At 42.4% G+C, this 16,956-nt stretch overlaps 1 protein-coding gene across 1 annotated transcript in view; it reads right to left on the reverse strand.

Annotated features, from left to right (window-relative positions):
* PRKCA (protein kinase C alpha) overlaps nucleotides 1-6,872 on the reverse strand; it is a 150,003-nt gene extending 143,131 nt beyond the window's left edge. Inside the window, exons 1-2 of the mRNA XM_030506365.1 lie at nucleotides 6,452-6,872; nucleotides 2,848-2,879 (exon numbers count right to left, since the gene is read on the reverse strand). Coding sequence (XP_030362225.1) covers nucleotides 2,848-2,879; nucleotides 6,452-6,624 — 205 coding nt within the window. The 5' untranslated portion in view covers nucleotides 6,625-6,872. The remainder of the gene's footprint in view (nucleotides 1-2,847; nucleotides 2,880-6,451) is intronic.
* Nucleotides 6,873-16,956: the final 10,084 nt, after the last annotated feature.

Raw genomic sequence — 16,956 nt, forward strand, 5'->3', positions numbered from 1 at the left:
AGGTTTATGTAATGCTGAAGCTGAACGTTACAGCAGAAACACAGGCATCAAAACCAGAAAACAAAAATGATTACATGCAATTGAAAACATGTTCCAAAGCTCAAAGCAAGTCCAATGAGAAAAGGTATTAATCGTCAAAAAAAAAAAAAAAAGATCATTACAGTACAGCATTAAGCTTTAATTTAAAAAGAATTCAAACATAAAATAAAAATCCTTTCTTTTGAGGGCATCTCTTAAAAATAAAAGTAGAATTGCATTTTGTGTGACACTTTTAAAGGAAGCTTTAAAGATACAAAGCATACGGTGTAAGCTGCAGTGTTTAAAGCTGCAGAAACACTCAGGACTTTTGTTTAACTGAAGAATTACTAACACAAATATTCATGGAATAATTGCAGTTTCTTAGAGTAGAAGCATCATTTGAGTTTGATGCATTGCTATTATGGACCTTTCCCCTTCCCTTTGGTAGCAAAGGCCAGAGGAATTTAAAACTTTGGAAATAATAAAACCACCCCACTGTGAAACCTGCCTGACATCAAGTTTCTGTCTAGCAGGAGATTTTACAACACACTTGAAAACAGAGCTAAAACAGGTTCTTATAATGGAAACTCTGACAGACCAAGAGCTATCGTAAGAGCTGACACTGTAATAGTCTTTCCTTCCCTTCAGGTCATACTGAAATCTTCATTTGTCATTCTTCTCTGTAAAGGTAGTTGCTTAATTACAGAAACGAGGGGGTTCTTTTGCAACCTACCTTCTAGTTTCACACTTTAATTCTTCATGTTCTCACTAATTCTGATCACTAATTTGTCTTTCCAGCTTCAGCTGGTGACTTTTTAGATGGAAGCTTCAGGAAGTTGAACTGCAAAAAGATTTGATTCAGCTGCTTAACTTTATCACAGAAGTTTTATTTTTCAAAACTACTGTCCCAAAAGTATGAACTCTGATTTTGATCACAATTAAATCTAATGAACAATAGCAAAAATCCCACTACTTCAACTTCATAGTGCACCAACACTAACTTGCTACACATTACCTAACACATGATTATTTCTTAAGGGATTTTGCCTGGAGGATAATACAGGCAAGAACAAGTCCCTGTCAAAGAGGAACAGCAGAATCTTGGTCTGATGCAGACAAAAGTCAGGTTGGAACACACTTAGATTCCTAGAAAGTATCACTTCTGAAGCATTTAAAAATAAATCAAGCTGCTCTACTGCTTTTATTCCTGGTTGTTTGGAGAGAAAATGAGACTGAACTCAAATTTTTAGCTACCTTTATAAAGATTAGTCCTTATCAGACAAAACTATTTGTAGCTAACTAGAATTACAATAGTAGAAGGGATTTTGACCACAGAATCCAAAATACTGAAAATGAATTGCTATACCAAATTTGGATTACATCCAATCTGAGGCACTAGCTGCCTGGCTGGAAGACAGTAGTCTTCTACTACAGTTAGACACTGTGCAAACTGCAAGACTTGAGATAGATAATGTATAATTTAAAAGGAGCCCCAATTATTTTCTTTATACCAATGGAAATCTGTAATAAACATCTAAATAATTCCTGAAGTCAGAACCACTGAGCTATCTCAAATGGGATTCAGGAAATGCCATTCCATGACCGATCAAGGACTACAGACTGTCTACAACACTGCTCTAGATGCGAGAAGTAGCAAAAACCTGAAAGATATCTACAAAACTTAGTATTAACTTATTGTGGCACAGAGGAAGTTGTAAACAAGATTCATGGTAAAATCCTGGTTGCATGCATAAGGCGTGCAATGGTTTCACTATATGTGTGTGTCTGCAAGTAGGAACTTGCAGAAAGAAAAACATTTATTGCAACACCTTTAAAAGGCAACATTCTTTTACATTCAGTTTCTCAGCGGTTTAATTGCAAGAAGTACCAGCTAACATCATCTTTCACAAAAATACCACAGAATCCATCATTTCACTAAGTAAAAGCAACATTCAGGATAGTCAAGTATGCTGTGAAGCATTAGCAAATAACCATTAAGAATGTAATGAACTAAACAACCAGAAGGCTTGCTAATGAGTGCACAAGGTACATCTGCAGGTGAAATGAGAGGGAAGAAAGTGGGGGAAGAGAACAACAAAAAGCCTCATCCTTTAGTAATCATATGACATAGAAAAAAATAGCAATAGTTGGGTGTGGTGATTAAATGCTGAAAAACAGTAAGAATTTACTGAAAATACAGGATATGTGAGAATGCAGCACGTCACGCTCTGGCTTTCATGTACGCAGTTATCCTCCACTATAGCACCTTTCAATTTCTCAAGGTTAGCAGAATTTATTAAACTGGTGATCTTGTACAAGTGGATTTATTTGTAATTGAGTATTACGTAAGGCAGAAAAATGCTGCTTGTCCTGAAATGAGAGTTCAAACCAAAGGTCCTCCTAAACATACAGGGTATGAAAATTAAAAACAGGGAGTTTGGGTTATGAAAAGAAGCCATATGACTAAAAAGTGAATCCATTTTCCAAAACGCCCACACAGACAAGAGCTTCTGATGTGAAAAATGGTCTCTGCAAAAGCTAAATTGCACAGATTATTTTCATGAGGAGACAGAATCTGCACCACATGCAGATTATATGACATTTACTGTGACGAGGTTTAAAAAACCCACATTATTCTGCGTTATTACAGTATGAACGACTTGATCAATGTATACGAGATAAATACCAATAGTTGTTTAACTCAATAATTGTCTTCCTTTAACATTTACACAGAGACAGATGCTTGCTTAATTTTTCCAGACTGGTTTTGGCTACCTTCAAAACAAGGTGCAATAACGTGTGCTAGACAGCAAAGCGTTTGTGGCTTACCTTGGCACTGAAATCCTTGTTTCCCAAATCCCCTGCATAAAACAAAGAAAACAGAGAAGTCTTAGAATGTTTAGTTACAATTTCTTCTCAATGATCTGTAACAACATGAAAATAGCTTCATATTCAATTACTTCAGATTTTGCTAAGACAGCAACAGATTTTAAAACCTACAACATAGAGCAGCCCACCCATTTCAAAGCAGAGAACAATAGCTGTCACCAGCTATGCAATTTCAGCTTCTGGCAACTATTTTTTTATTATTATTATTTTACAAGCTATTTTGGATCTACAATTATAATCATCTGTGATTACTGCATAATATTTCAACTCATTTAATGCCACATGTATACTTAACAGCAATGTAAAATATTCCAAGTTCTAGGAAAGGCGTATGTAACAATGCAGACTTAGTTTTTCAGCCAGATTTTGGGACTGCATGCCAATGGTGTTACGTGCCTCAGCAAGATACCAGTTGTTTGTTGTGTGGCAAGGTTTTGCTTGTGTCAATATGAATGAGAAGACGACAGGCCCAGTGATTTCACACTGATTATTCTTCCAGCTTCCTCGCTTCATTTCCATAACAAAATACAGACATGCATGTGATGCTATACCAATGAAGCCAGTGACACACAAGCCTTGTATGTGGCACCCAGAGTTCCAACACATATTATACCTCTGGCAAGTTGCACTGTTGTTGGGTTTATTTATTTATCCTTAAACATTCAACATTCTCTTTCCACAACAATAAACATTTTGAGTATCCTCCCTTTAAACATTTCTCTGCATTTTCCCCTCTTTGCAGGATGTTTTTCATCTGGAAAGCTGGAGCTGCTTACGCTCAAAAGCAAATGAACAAGAGGCATGAACTGGAGAAGCCAGCCAGTAGGCTGTATGCAATTAACAGCATGAAGTTTAATTATCAACTGTGGAAATTGCTTTCAAAAAAATTATCTCAACAATTTTCCCACTTTTTGTTTTTTTAGTTAGTTTAGTTACTTCAGGTGGAAAATGGAATTACACAGTTTTGAGCACCTCCAGAAATTTTTACACAAAATTCTCTATGTGCTCTAAGTAGGCCTAATCATAGAATGATTTGGGTTGGAAGGGACCTTAAAGCTCATCCAGTTTCAACCCCCTGCCATGGGCAGAGACACCTTCCACTAGAGCAGGTTGCTCCAAACCCTGTGTCCAACCTGGCCTTGAACACTGCCAGGGATGGGGCAGCCACAGCTCCTCTGGGCACCCAGTGCCAGCGCCTCAGCACCCTCACATGGAAGAACTTCTTCCTTTTATCTAATCTTAATCTACTCTCTTTCAGCTTAAATCCATTCCCCCTTGTTCTATCCCTACAGGCCTTTTTAAAATGTCCTACCTAGAAAAGTCCTAATCTAAGAAAACCAGAAGAAATGTAGATTCATTTGTTTACTTGGCAGCACCCATGACTAGACCATACTGGCGTTCTGCTGCTGTTATCTCCTCTTCACAAAAGTAAGAAGCACGCACTGGAAGTGTGCAAATGTAACTGCAGGAAAGCTGACAGCAGGACTAAGAACATGAAACAGACTTTAGACAAATGTTCATCCTTTTAAACAGACTTATTTGTAAAGAACATTCCTGCGATATCTGCTCTGCAAGCTGAGCCATCCTTCAGGGTTTGAGCTCAATTCGTACGCTAACCAGCTGCAGTCCACCCCCTGATCACTTACAGTGTATTTCAAGGAAAAGGTCTTTATAAAATAGCAACACTCCAGGAACAAAGAGAAAAGGTGTTTTAGGAGATAAGGAGGAAGCGAACTATTCTGGCAAATCTCACCCGGTCTAATGTAATCTAAGAAAGAAAATCTATTTGCACAGTTCACTGAAAGGTTGTATTTACTATTCTTTATACCTTAAAGCATATGTTAATTGCCACATGTCATGCTGGAAATAGATGAAGCACTTTTTATGGTGTATGATGCTTATTCAGGAGTTGCGCATCTTCAAATGAGGAAATGAAACAGAAGTTTGAGCTGTCAGATGCTGATCTGATGAATGCCAAGAGGTTCCTTAGACTCACTAGCAACACAGGACAGAAGAGCACAGCCACTCTGCCCACCATCAGTGACAGGACGCCCTCTCGCCTCCAAATCCATCCCGTCATCTCATGATTCCACTTCACTTTTTAACTGTACTACTTATGTGCACAAACACAGCCTGACAATAACCCTGCAGCCGTTTTTCACACCTCCCAGTTCATTCTGGTTTAGATTAACTTTGAAGCAGTTTCTAAAGGTCTCTCACTTTTACAATACCAAACTTCATTCTTTTTTCTTTTTTAAATAAGAAAAAAAATAACTTAAGAAAAAAACCATTCCAGAAGTTGTCTTGTTTCTTCTTGTTTTCTACTGTCTCAGTTTTCCCCCCTTACTCTGCAGATGGATTTCAATCATTTCTGGAGTAACTACGGTCTTTTCTTCAGCATTCAAACCGAGGAAGACTCAAGGAGGAAGGCAAAGGTCTGTGTCCAGACACATTAACACATGCAAGAAGAGCAAGACACCTGCGAAGGCACAGAGCCAGCTGGGTGCAGACCCCTCGAGAGCTTTGTCACAACTTTGTCTGAAATAAATCACAGCTCGTTTTCAGCTGAGAAACCTGCAGGGAGAGTTTCCGCAGCAGAGCAGGGCTGGAGCTGAGCCACGTCTCCGGTAAAGGTGAGGAAGCCCGGGCTGTTTATGCTGCACACCCGCTGAATGTACAAACACTCACCTAAACACAAGGGCACACGCCCGTTCCTCCTGCCTCACGGCCGAGGAGGGCGGCTCGGCCTGCTCCGGGGCCGCAGTCCTGCCCAGAGAGGGCACGGCACCAACGGAGAGGTGCGTTTGTTCCCTAACAGCTTAGTAATGAGGGTGTTGGTAGGAAGTTTTCCTCCCTTCCTCCCTTCTCTTCTGACACAAAAACCGCTCCCTTTGCTAAACATGTAATGTAGCAACAGTTTCCCTGTACATTCCCGGTCTCCCTGCCCTCCTCTCTGCAGCAGGAGGAAATAAAGCAGGCACTGACCCCAAAGTTAAAGGCAGGGCTGCACAAGTTGTGCCACACAGCAACACCCACAGCCTGAAACAGAAAACCCTCCGTCCCTACCCCGGCAGCTGTAGCGCTGGCGGGGCTCCCCTCCGCTACCGGGAGGCGGGCACCGGGACGGGGCTTCGCGGGGAAAGCCGAGCAGAACCCGGGTCGGGGGGGGGGGGGGGGACACAAAACAGACATAGGAATACCCGTCTGGACGATTTGGGGAGCGATGTCCCCAGCGCGGCTCCTCACACCCCGCTGATCCCTGCGGCACCTGCGCTGCCCCCAGCGAGGTCAGGGACTCCCCTAGACCGGGGTGCACCCAGGGGCAGGCGGGGGCCCCTCGAAGGATGCGATAGAGCCGGGGGCAGCGAGGTTGACACGGCTCTGCCCCGCCGGGGCTCACCTGCCCGCCCCGGGGGGAGAACGGAGGGACGGGCGGCCACCGGGACCCGGGCACGGGGGGCTGCCCCCGGCGGGGGAATCCCCTAAAGCTGCGCGGGCTGGCGCGGTGGTGCGGGGAGGGGAAGGCGCTGCCGGGGTCGCTCACCAGATGAAGTCGGTGCAGTGGCTGCAGAAGGTGGGCTGCTTGAAGAAGCGCGCGATGAATTTGTGCTCCTTCACCTCGTGCACGTTCTTCTGTCTCAGGGCTCCCTTACGAGCGAAACGCCGCGCCGCGTCCGGGGCCGCGCCGGGCTCGGAGCCCGGGAACACGTCGGCCATAGCGCCCTCCTCTCCACCACCACCACCACCACCACCACCACCCCCCCCCTCTCTTGCCGGCAGCCGGGAGTCACCGCCCCGACAGTCCGCCCCGTCCGGCGGCCGCCGAGTCTCTGGCAAACGGCTGCGCTGGGCGCTGCCTCCGGCTCCCGCGCCTGACGTCGGAGCGGCGCGTAGGGAACAGGAGGAGGATCCCGGCCCCAAGCCCGCACCGGCTGCTCCGCCCGCGGGGTGAGCGAGCCCCCGGCCGCCGGCGGGGCGGAGCGGAGCGGCCCCACTCCGGTCCCGCCCCTGGAGCTCGGGAAGGAGGGGGGGCGTTAGCACCTGCCGCCTCCCGTCAGCGGCCCCCGTCCCGCAACACGGGCTCAGCCGCTCTCCCCGCACGCAGTGGGGTTGCTCACACGCGTTGGCTGCGTTCGCACAGCTGCACGCACCGCACCGGCTCTCCGCACACACTGGTTACTCGGACACATTCGCACAGACCGGCTCCACTCGCACACACACCCGGCTCCCCTCCCTGTCTCACTCGCAGGCAGCAGCTGCCTCCCTTCACACACACACCGCGCACAGAGAGTGTCCCGGCCTCCGGCCATGGAAACTGACACCGTCCCTCCGCCGCGGCCCTCGGCAGCCGCCGGCCCGGTGCCCCTCGCCGCTGCAGCACCGCCTCCCTCCGCCTTCCCTCCGTGCAGCTGCTGCACCGGGCCCCAAGCACCCCGCCCGCCATGGCGAGGAGCGCGGCTTCCTGCACCCCCAGTTGGGCGGGTTGTTGCACCACAACAGGCAGCGGTGCAGCCTGGCCGCTCTCCTCCGCGAACATTTCCCCTTCCTGCACCTCGCAAACCCAAAAGCACGCATGCAGACGGTGTCTTCTGGACAGCCCTGCATCACACTCCACCGGGCTGACAAGGGAAGAGTGGTCTCACCCTCTTACCCCCCTGAAGCGTGTCACTTACCTTTAATTTACCAGATAATACAAATATCCTCAACAAATACCCTCAATTACGTGTAGGAAACACACAGCAAGACTTTCTCACCAATTCATCCACCCAACATATGCACAAAAGGTAGTGCACCAACAATGTAATAAAGTATTCTATAAAATAGATCAAAAGATCTATTACTCATCTTTGTTTATTCACATTACACATGAAATGTTCACAAGTCCCTGGACACAAAAACATCATCTGCCTGTGACACACATACATCCTCATGCAGCAATCTCTACAGGATCTCTATACATTCAGAAAAACATCACGTAAAGCATGACCACATTAACATAAAAACACAAAATTTGCCTTAAACAAAGAAAATAAGGGCTAATCATATTATTTTTAATAAGTGTTATTCCCATGGCTACACATTTTCACCTATGGGAAACATTCAGATTAAAAGCTCCTCTACCCCAATATATCATGGTGATAGACTCACAAGTCTATCTGTGTAAGTGTGTATAGTATGTTTTATTTCACAAGAATGAAAGCAAGTTAATTAAGTCAAATTAAGTCTTTTTTTTTGCTGATGGGAAAAGTGCACACGGATATTTACCAGAGAACAGAAATAACTTGTTACACGTTCTCTTACTCTTAATTTTAAATCCTAGGTGCCAGCCTGGCTGAACAGGCATGGCCATGGCATTTCATCAAATAACTGGTGACAGGGATAACCCCTTTAAGCTTTTTTCTTAATATATAGAATCAAGGCAGGTGCCCTATAAACTGCTTCCATATGCCTTTGCTTTATGGACTACTATTTTACAAGCAACTACTTTTAAATTTGATCTGTAATTCAACAAAATATAAATATTTTGATTTGGTTTCTACCTATTCTACATGCTTCAAATCTCTTATTCCTCTTTCACGGGAATGGATTTTTCTTGCCTTAATTAACTTATGCCAAAGCATGAGGAGCACTAAGAAACATTTTGTTCTCTCGTTAAGTGTTCTATCAAGAAATATGGAGTGTATTTAGTTCTATTCCTTTAGTGCTGTATTTCAAACAGCTACCGAAACCAGAGAATCTGAATCACACACAACTTGCATTACGTCAGATTTGGGGCAATCTGTACGTTTGGTTCTTCCTTAAAATCTCACAAACCTACTGAATCATTTTGGATTCCAGTTTCTTTCCTGAGAGTGACCCCGCTCAAGATTCGTTCACCGAAACATTGGCGAGTTGTTAGTTCCAGGCTCTTAGTTCCAGCACCAGACAATTGTTGGGCCCCAGGGAAGAGCCAGACAACACCAGCCATGACACTACACGATCACGTTAGGATCACTTTATCCTGGCTCTGTAAAGCAACCATTTTATCTCAAACCTAATGATTATTTGTACATTGTGATTATACACATCAGGCAAGAGAAAAAATCTGTTATGTGTACATAGCAATCCTCAGACCAGTAAGTAAACCACTACAACACAATTATCCCTGATGGTACGTAACATGTAACTCCTCTCACTATCATATTTTGGATACACACCACTTACACAATGCTTTTTTATAGGTGTATATATATTAATCTTATCTTTCCTTATATTCAAATATCAAGATTTGTCACTATGACCAAGATACTCTTAGAGTGATATTACAAGGGGATACTGTGTTCCACTCACCAGGCCCTTCTGGTACATGGTAGTGTAACATCAGCATCCTCTTGCTGGGAGGCTTTTAATTGCTTGGCCGCCCATTTTTCCTACTCTGTGCTCAGGTCCTGTGGGAGATACAGGAACTGATCATTCCTCTGCACATTACTGGAGGAAAGACGTCTGCCAGCTCTTCCTGAGCACGCACATTCCCAGCAGCAGCCCATGACTTGTTCTTCAGCTTAGGGTAGTGTTTGCAGTTTGTTTCTGATTCAGGCCATCTGGACAAGGAGTCAGCATTATTGTTGTTTGTGTTCAGGTTATTAAATCAGAGCACCAGCTTTTCCAACCTCCTGGCAAGCAGCTTCAGTATTCCTGACTCCAAAGTGCCATTTACGGGGTCTTCTGAGAACAAATTTACTCTTGTATGAATATTTGGATAATATCCTAGAGAGTTCTTCCCTGATAGAAGTTCCTATTGGATGGCTTATGAGTTTTTCCTCTGAAGAATCTGATTACTGCTGTAACAAGCATAACTTCTCAAACCCTTTCTATATTTGCATCAATATCATGCCAGGTCTGTAAGTGCAAGCATCTGTGTTCATTCTGAAAGAGGTTTCTCAGAGTCATTCTGCTGCCTGTGAAATGCCTTCTCTTTTTACTCATCTGCTGGATCAGCATGTTACTGCCTGTATTATTTTTGGATCAAAGAGCAATAAAAAAGTGTCTCCTTCCTAGAGGAAAAGTGTCTGGATTGTTCTGCCCCTATCCACATGTGCTGCACTGCATCAACTCAAAGATAAAGCCGAGGAGAACACCTTCATCAAGTTCTTTGGCAGTTGTGGCTCTCTTTTATTATTTCCTGCTTGTGAGAAATACTCAACAAACAGGAGTCACTTCCTGTTTGAGACCTGTAAGGAAGTCGTCAACCTAATTTCTCCTCACATTTCAAAGCAAATTACAACCACTTCCTTTTCTAGAGAGTTATCAGAGCAAGTTGCTATTTTCCAAATCCCGTTTAAGAAGGGTAACTTGATCATTGCAAACCTGCTGCCTAAAAATGCTTTGCTTCACTCAGTCTCACCTGCCAAAGGAATTTCCACACAGTCAGGTTATGAAGCATTTCTACCAGGAACTACTGTGGAATAATTACTTGCCATAATGAAGTCAAAAGCAGTTATCAGCTTCCACTAACACATGGACTTCAGAGTAAAACTTCAGAAGCCAGGTTTTCCTAATTTCTTTGTCATGCAGCACATACTTTGTTTCTCTCTCTGTTTGAAATCACCTATAGAGTTTAGTGTTGAAGCTCCCATTCGTAAGTTTGTCATGTTTTGACCAGTAATTATGGGATTATGTCCACTATTCCTATGTTTTTTCCTGGTCCTACCACACTTTATTAACCACACTGTTTATTGTTTTTACCCAGATACTTTGGCAACAATGTTTTCTAAATGTTTCCTAAATGTTTCCTTTAGAAAAAGGTAGGATGTCCTAACATAAATAAATACCTTTGTGTGAGTATTTGTATGTCTGTTATCCCAGTGGAGAGAAGGAGGTAGAAATATTTTGTCTCTGTGTATCAACACCAGTTTCTGCATCTTTCTGTGTCTTTCTGCATCTGTGCACTTACAGTCTGCACAACTCTGCCTCTGTCTCTGTATTCACACTGATTCTCTGCCCTTTTCCCCTTAAAGTTACTCAGATTGCAGGTTGAGAAATACTGGATCATTAGACAGATGTGATTATTAAATTACTCCACAGACATCTTGCTTACACACGCAGGTGCTAATGTGAAAGCTTGAATGTATGTAATAAAACACGGTCAAAAAGAAGACTAAGTGCAGAAAGAAAAGTCCTATGAGAAATGAAATGTCACAGAAAAAATATTTCTGAAAAAATCTGTAGGAAAAACTGGCATATCATAATAACTAATCATATCATAATAAGTAATCATTTGCCACAGATCGCTGAAACATCCTAATCAGCAAAATCCCATTTTCCTTTGCGACGTGTAAATGATGCCATTATTCCAACTTGAGTTTCCTGGAAAGTGGTGCCAAAGCCATTCCTCCTGCAGACAGCTTGTAGCTGCCTGTGAATTATCCTCACAGCAGCTCTCAATAGAATTGGAAATAAATGGCTGATGATATACAGAACGTTGTGTGCAAAATACATTTTTTTAGGTATCAGTGTTCTCATCAGAATGGCAAGTGACAACCTATTGCTTTTTTTTCTCATATTTCAGGTGTATTAGGAGCATGGGAAAATATCTCCTAGTTATAGAGCTGAATCAGAGCTTGCATGCTGTTCTGCACTGAAATGTGATGGGGGTCCTTTGGGATGTTTCATGAGTTTTTTCTCTTTCTAGATTGTATAAATAAACATCTCTGCCCCAGCTGGAGGATTTGCCATCACTGTTATTTTGCAGCTTTTGTCCTTCCCACCAGCAATCGCTCTGGAAACTTTTGAATATCTCTTCCAAAAAGTAGTTCACATTCTTTTGAGTGTATCAGAACAATTCTCTCATGTAGGCAAATTTTCAGTCTTTAACTGTACACAAAAAGAAGCAGACTCAAACTTTGAAATACAAATGAAGCCCTCAAACGATGCAGAAGGAAGAACAAATCTCTCTTGTACCAACTGAACAAGGGAGCCTTTATTATTTATTTAGAGAAACATGGCACACAGATTTGTAAGAAACAAAGTAGGTGGGTTTTGCCAGGGACAATTGAATCCCAAGAAAACCAAACACAGGAAGCCAGTGCTGGTGTAGGACGGTTCCACCGGCTCAGGGCAGCAAGGAGGCCTGGGAGAGACCAACACTGGGTGTTACTAACCACAGACCACAGACAATGCTCAGAAAGTGAGAGATTCTTAGGAGGAAGTATCATATCTGCTTGCCCTCTTCTCACTTCTTCTTAGGTGTGCGCCTGTGGTCTGTGTTAGAGACAAACAGGTCAAGATGGGTTAGATGGGCCCTGACTGAACCAGCACCACCACTTCTATGGCCTTCCTTTTCTTCATAAATTAAAGAAAGAATATGTAATGTGTCACTGCCAGCTGATGAAAAGTTACCCTCCAAACACTATTTTCCCAGTCTTTTTGTATTAAAAGTATAAGCTAAACAAGGGGGGTTTAATTCTGCAGGTAAAAGGAACTGCATACGCATGTCTATAGGCGATCCCCTGAAGAATAAAATACATCCACCAAAACCTGGTTGAGATAGCAGAATCACTAAGCCATTCTGAAGCCTTTTCCTGATAGCCTGATGGATTTTCCAGTGTACTCTTCTGACACTAATCTGATGAAGAGTAAATTACTTTATACTGCTTGTTTGCTGGGAAACATCCATTTTGGAATATCAGCATGTCTAGCACCAGATAGCTCCTGGCATAGCAGGACAACACGAACAATCTCCTTATGCTAGTCATGGGCCATGTCGTCCCACTGGCACTGAAGTCAAAGTGGAATTTCTCACCATTTCAATATGAACAGAAAGTGGTATATTTTATTTACCATATTCCCACATATCTTCTATTGAAAGAGATGATAATTTTGCAAGAGTAAGCTGAGTAGAATTTTGCCATGTGAAGATGAAGTGTAAATAGGTATTATATATATTGTACTTGAAATTACTACTTTTGACAGCAGAATACCATTTACCACAGGTACAAGAAATAGTAACTTTCATGTAGCATTTGAGTTATTCTAGATAATTAAATGTGAGAGGCAAACAAAATCATATCAGCTGGAATATACAGAATATTCACTCCTCCTTCTGTGCCACCATTATATTATGACATGTTGACGCAGAGAAAGCAGAACACCATTTTCAATGGTATGATTTCCAATTACACCATGTCCGTCTGTGCTCTACACAAGTGTTTACACTTATGGAAACACTAATAACTGAAATGACAAGAGTTTGGCTGGACAAACACAGCTTTAAAATATTTGTTTGCTTTAGAACTGAGAAGAGAAAACACTGACGCACAAAACAAGCTGACATTAATTTCAGAAACACCATTTCAAAACCCCAAAGTGACAGTTAACTGAAAAATGAAGCTTGGAAAACCTCTCTGCCACAGAGACGTAACATGAGGAAAGATTCTGTTTCTTAGCATTTAAGTCATTCGACTCTCCACTGGAATTTGCATTTTCCAAAAAACCCCAGAATCTGTCCTTTAATGACAGTACTGACTATTTTTGGTTCTTTAATCCAGTATTGTGGATTAAAGACTGGAAAGATTAGCAGACTAATACATATCATAACGAGGGAACATCTCCTTAGGTTGCACTAAGCAGTCTCATGCTCCCATTCCATTTCACAAGGCATGATGACCTTAATAGCCCAAACTGCTGTTTATATGTGAATAAAATGCTACAGATGCTCTTTCAACATGAATTATAGTTTAAAATAGTTTTGTTCTGGAAAACATAATTTTAAAAATGAGACATCTCCCCCACAATGCTGCTAAGGAAAAAAACCTGGGGCAACATTTGGCATATGCAAGTGCCAGTGGGCTTTGCTGCAGATGTATTGTGTCTGAAACTGAAAGAGTGGAGATTTAGATCAGATAGAAGGAAGATATATGCCTCTTCCCTGTGAGGGTGCTGAGGCACTGGCACAGGGTGCCCAGAGAAGCTGTGGCTGCCCCATCCCTGGCAGTGTTCAAGGCCAGGTTGGACACAGGGGCTTGGAGCAACCTGCTCTAGTGGAAGGTGTCCCTGCCCGTGGCAGGGGGTTGGAACTGGATGAGCTTTAAGGTCCCTTCCAACCCAAACCAGTCTGGGATTCCTTGACTGTGTCATGTCTGTGAGACAAGAGCTAGGCAGCTTGATTTCTGCACATTTTCAACTTGTATCATAAATATTTTGCACTTTTTAGAGTGCTTGGGAACTGTTCCTTCCAAAACATCTGGACTTCTCTTTTCAAAACTTAAATTTATGAGAATGTCACTGATATCATTTCTGGCAATGCTGGAACGACTGCAGTTCTATTTCATTCTGTCGCCAAAATGCTGGCAGCATCTTTGTGTGTCCCTGCGCAGTGAAAAATCTCCATGTCCCATGAGTAAAGGAAAAGCGACCTGTGATATTTACTTTTGTTATTTTTATATAACAAAACATTATTTTACATAATTATTTTACATTTACACAACATTATTTACAAAATAAATGCAAAACTCCAACAAAAACCTGGCTGGATGATGACGCAGATTATACCACTAGAACCAGAACTTTCAGAGGTACACACACACATGGAGAATGTCCAAGCAGCTGAGTGACCTTCTGGAAACTGAAAGAAAGAGCTGCATTTTCCAAAGAACCCAATACACTACAAATGTAGTTTAATAAAGTGAGCACTTTTAAAAGCATGGCCTTCATTTAGTTGTCTAAATAGATTTTGAGCCCTTCTGAAAATCTGATTCCAGTTATTGATACTGACCCCTTCAAAATCTGCTTCCTCTTAGAAAGGCTTCACCCAGGATTTATTGCTGGAGATTAGAGGCTGACACAAAGGGAAATTAGTTTATTGAGATCTTCCTCCTCTCTAATGGTCCCCCCTACAAAAGTACCATATTGTGTGGTACAGTAGGAGTCTGTTAACAGGATCCAGATGCAGAATAATGCTATGTCATGAGCATCAGCCATAGGCCACCTTGGCAGAGGTGTATGAGGAGCTTCGGCAGCAGTGTGATTTTTCTAGCAAAATGTCTTACTCAAGACAAACTGATCTTTCCTGTTGCATTAGCCCTAAACTCATCCACTTCTGTTTAAATATTCAAGAACACTCCTAAAAATCAGCTTGTAAAAGTCAATGGCCTTCCTTCTGGATCCAACAGTTTGTGACATTTTTAGTTCTGAGGCTAATTTTTAGCTTTTTCAGACTTGTCAGTCAACAGTGAACTGCAGAATCTCCCTTGTTGGAGTACATTTGCTAAGAATAGCAGATTAAAAATACATAAGGAAAAGTTAGAATCAACTATTTGTGTTGAGTAATAAGGATTGGGGAAAAATCCTAATCCTGTAATTTTGTTAATTGCATATAAATTCATTCAAATCGTGTATAAAAACATTAATAAAATCCCATTTAAAAAAGCTCCAAATGAAGCCAGCGACAAGACTCACGCTGGCTTGGGAAGGTTTTGGGTTAGACCGTAAGGGAGATCAGTATCTACTGTTTGATTACACTGTACAGGAGCTGAATCACAAAGAAGGTAAATTTATTCATCTGGAACACTCTGGACTTCTGCCCAGAAAGAATTTAACAGATGATATCCACGGGTTAATAGAGATCATAGGACCTATCTAGATTAAAGCTGTCAATTTATTAGGTGATCCCAATGGATGCCTCTGACACAGCCAAATACATTGATTCTAGGCTGATTTTAGACACATTCACTTTTCAATGAAGTTTTTAACATGGATGAATACCAAATGGCTTCTTGATTGTTAATCCTCTTATCCATCATTTGGGAAAACCAAAGAAGGACAGTGAATAAATCTGGTGGTAGCTGGGCTTTCTGACAGCATCATGGCCCTGTGCCAGGGGAGGCACAGGCAAGCGAAGAGCGTTCTCATTTTCCCTGAGAAATCCTTTATTGTGAGGGATGGAGTCATCCTCGTATGACAACTAGCAAGGATTGCTCGGCTGGATCACAAAGTGGTAAAATGCCAATGACAGTTTTGATGTGCTGAAAGTGTGAAGTGCATTCCTGCAGCATACGTTTCCCTTGGAGAACCTGCATCAGATCCTGACCAGCTCTGAACTCTCCCCAGCTTGTAAACAAGATGACAACCTGAGGCAATACATATACATATGTAGAAATTACGAACCCCAAGGCCAGATGCTGTTTTCACAGCGTGTGGCATTTGGCTTAATAGAAAGCAGAAGAATAATAATGAAGATAGTCTTGAAAAGTTTGTTTCGAGCTTGATGAGAAGAGGAACAGTTTGGCTTGAGCTTAGAGAGCACCCTGTCTTTTCTGACCTTGCCATTATGCTGGCTGGCTTCTTCCTTGAGTGCAGTTGTTTATCTCTACATCTCTGCTGAGGGAAAAGGCAAAAAGGTGGGACAAAGCAAAAAAAGGATGAGAAGGTCTGTGGCTCCTTACTCTGCTTTTACGTTGACACCTCAAAAGTTGTCCCTTGCAGATCCGTTCACTGCAGATTCAAGCTCTAACAGAGAGCAATTTGCCCCCAAGGCTTTATAATTTAATATTTCCCATGAAGAAATTTAACAGAGGATTTTTTAGTCAGGGTTTCGATAAATTTATCGGAGGAACAGACTGTTTCACAATATTTAGGTCGCAGTAGGACTGAGAGAGAGATTCTCCGGATTTTCTGTGCAGGAAATGAGAAGGCGGAGAGGGGGAAGTAGCTTTCAAGTGCTCTCTGGTTTTGTACACTGTGAGTTTAATGTGTGTGGAAACCAGAACACCTTCATGCCTCTTTCTGCGAGAGAATATAGGCCTGCTATCACCCAGAGAATTTGTCAGTGCCAGCTCTCTGACACCTCAGATTAATGCAGGATTGGGTATTTTCATACTACACTTCCTGTAAACTGGTGGCTGCTTAAATGTGATTTAAAGTCTAGGACTAAAATGTTAATTATTTGGTAACTTCAGAAAAGACATCCAGAAACATCAGTGGCAACAAGCACTGCAGTTTGCCCCTAAAATATGCTACTAATTGAAAATAATCTTTACTTATGTCACCACAACATTCTTTCAGGCCAATATC

The sequence above is a fragment of the Strigops habroptila genome, chromosome 14 (genome assembly GCF_004027225.2).
Source record: "Strigops habroptila isolate Jane chromosome 14, bStrHab1.2.pri, whole genome shotgun sequence".
Lineage (NCBI taxonomy): Eukaryota > Metazoa > Chordata > Aves > Psittaciformes > Psittacidae > Strigops > Strigops habroptila.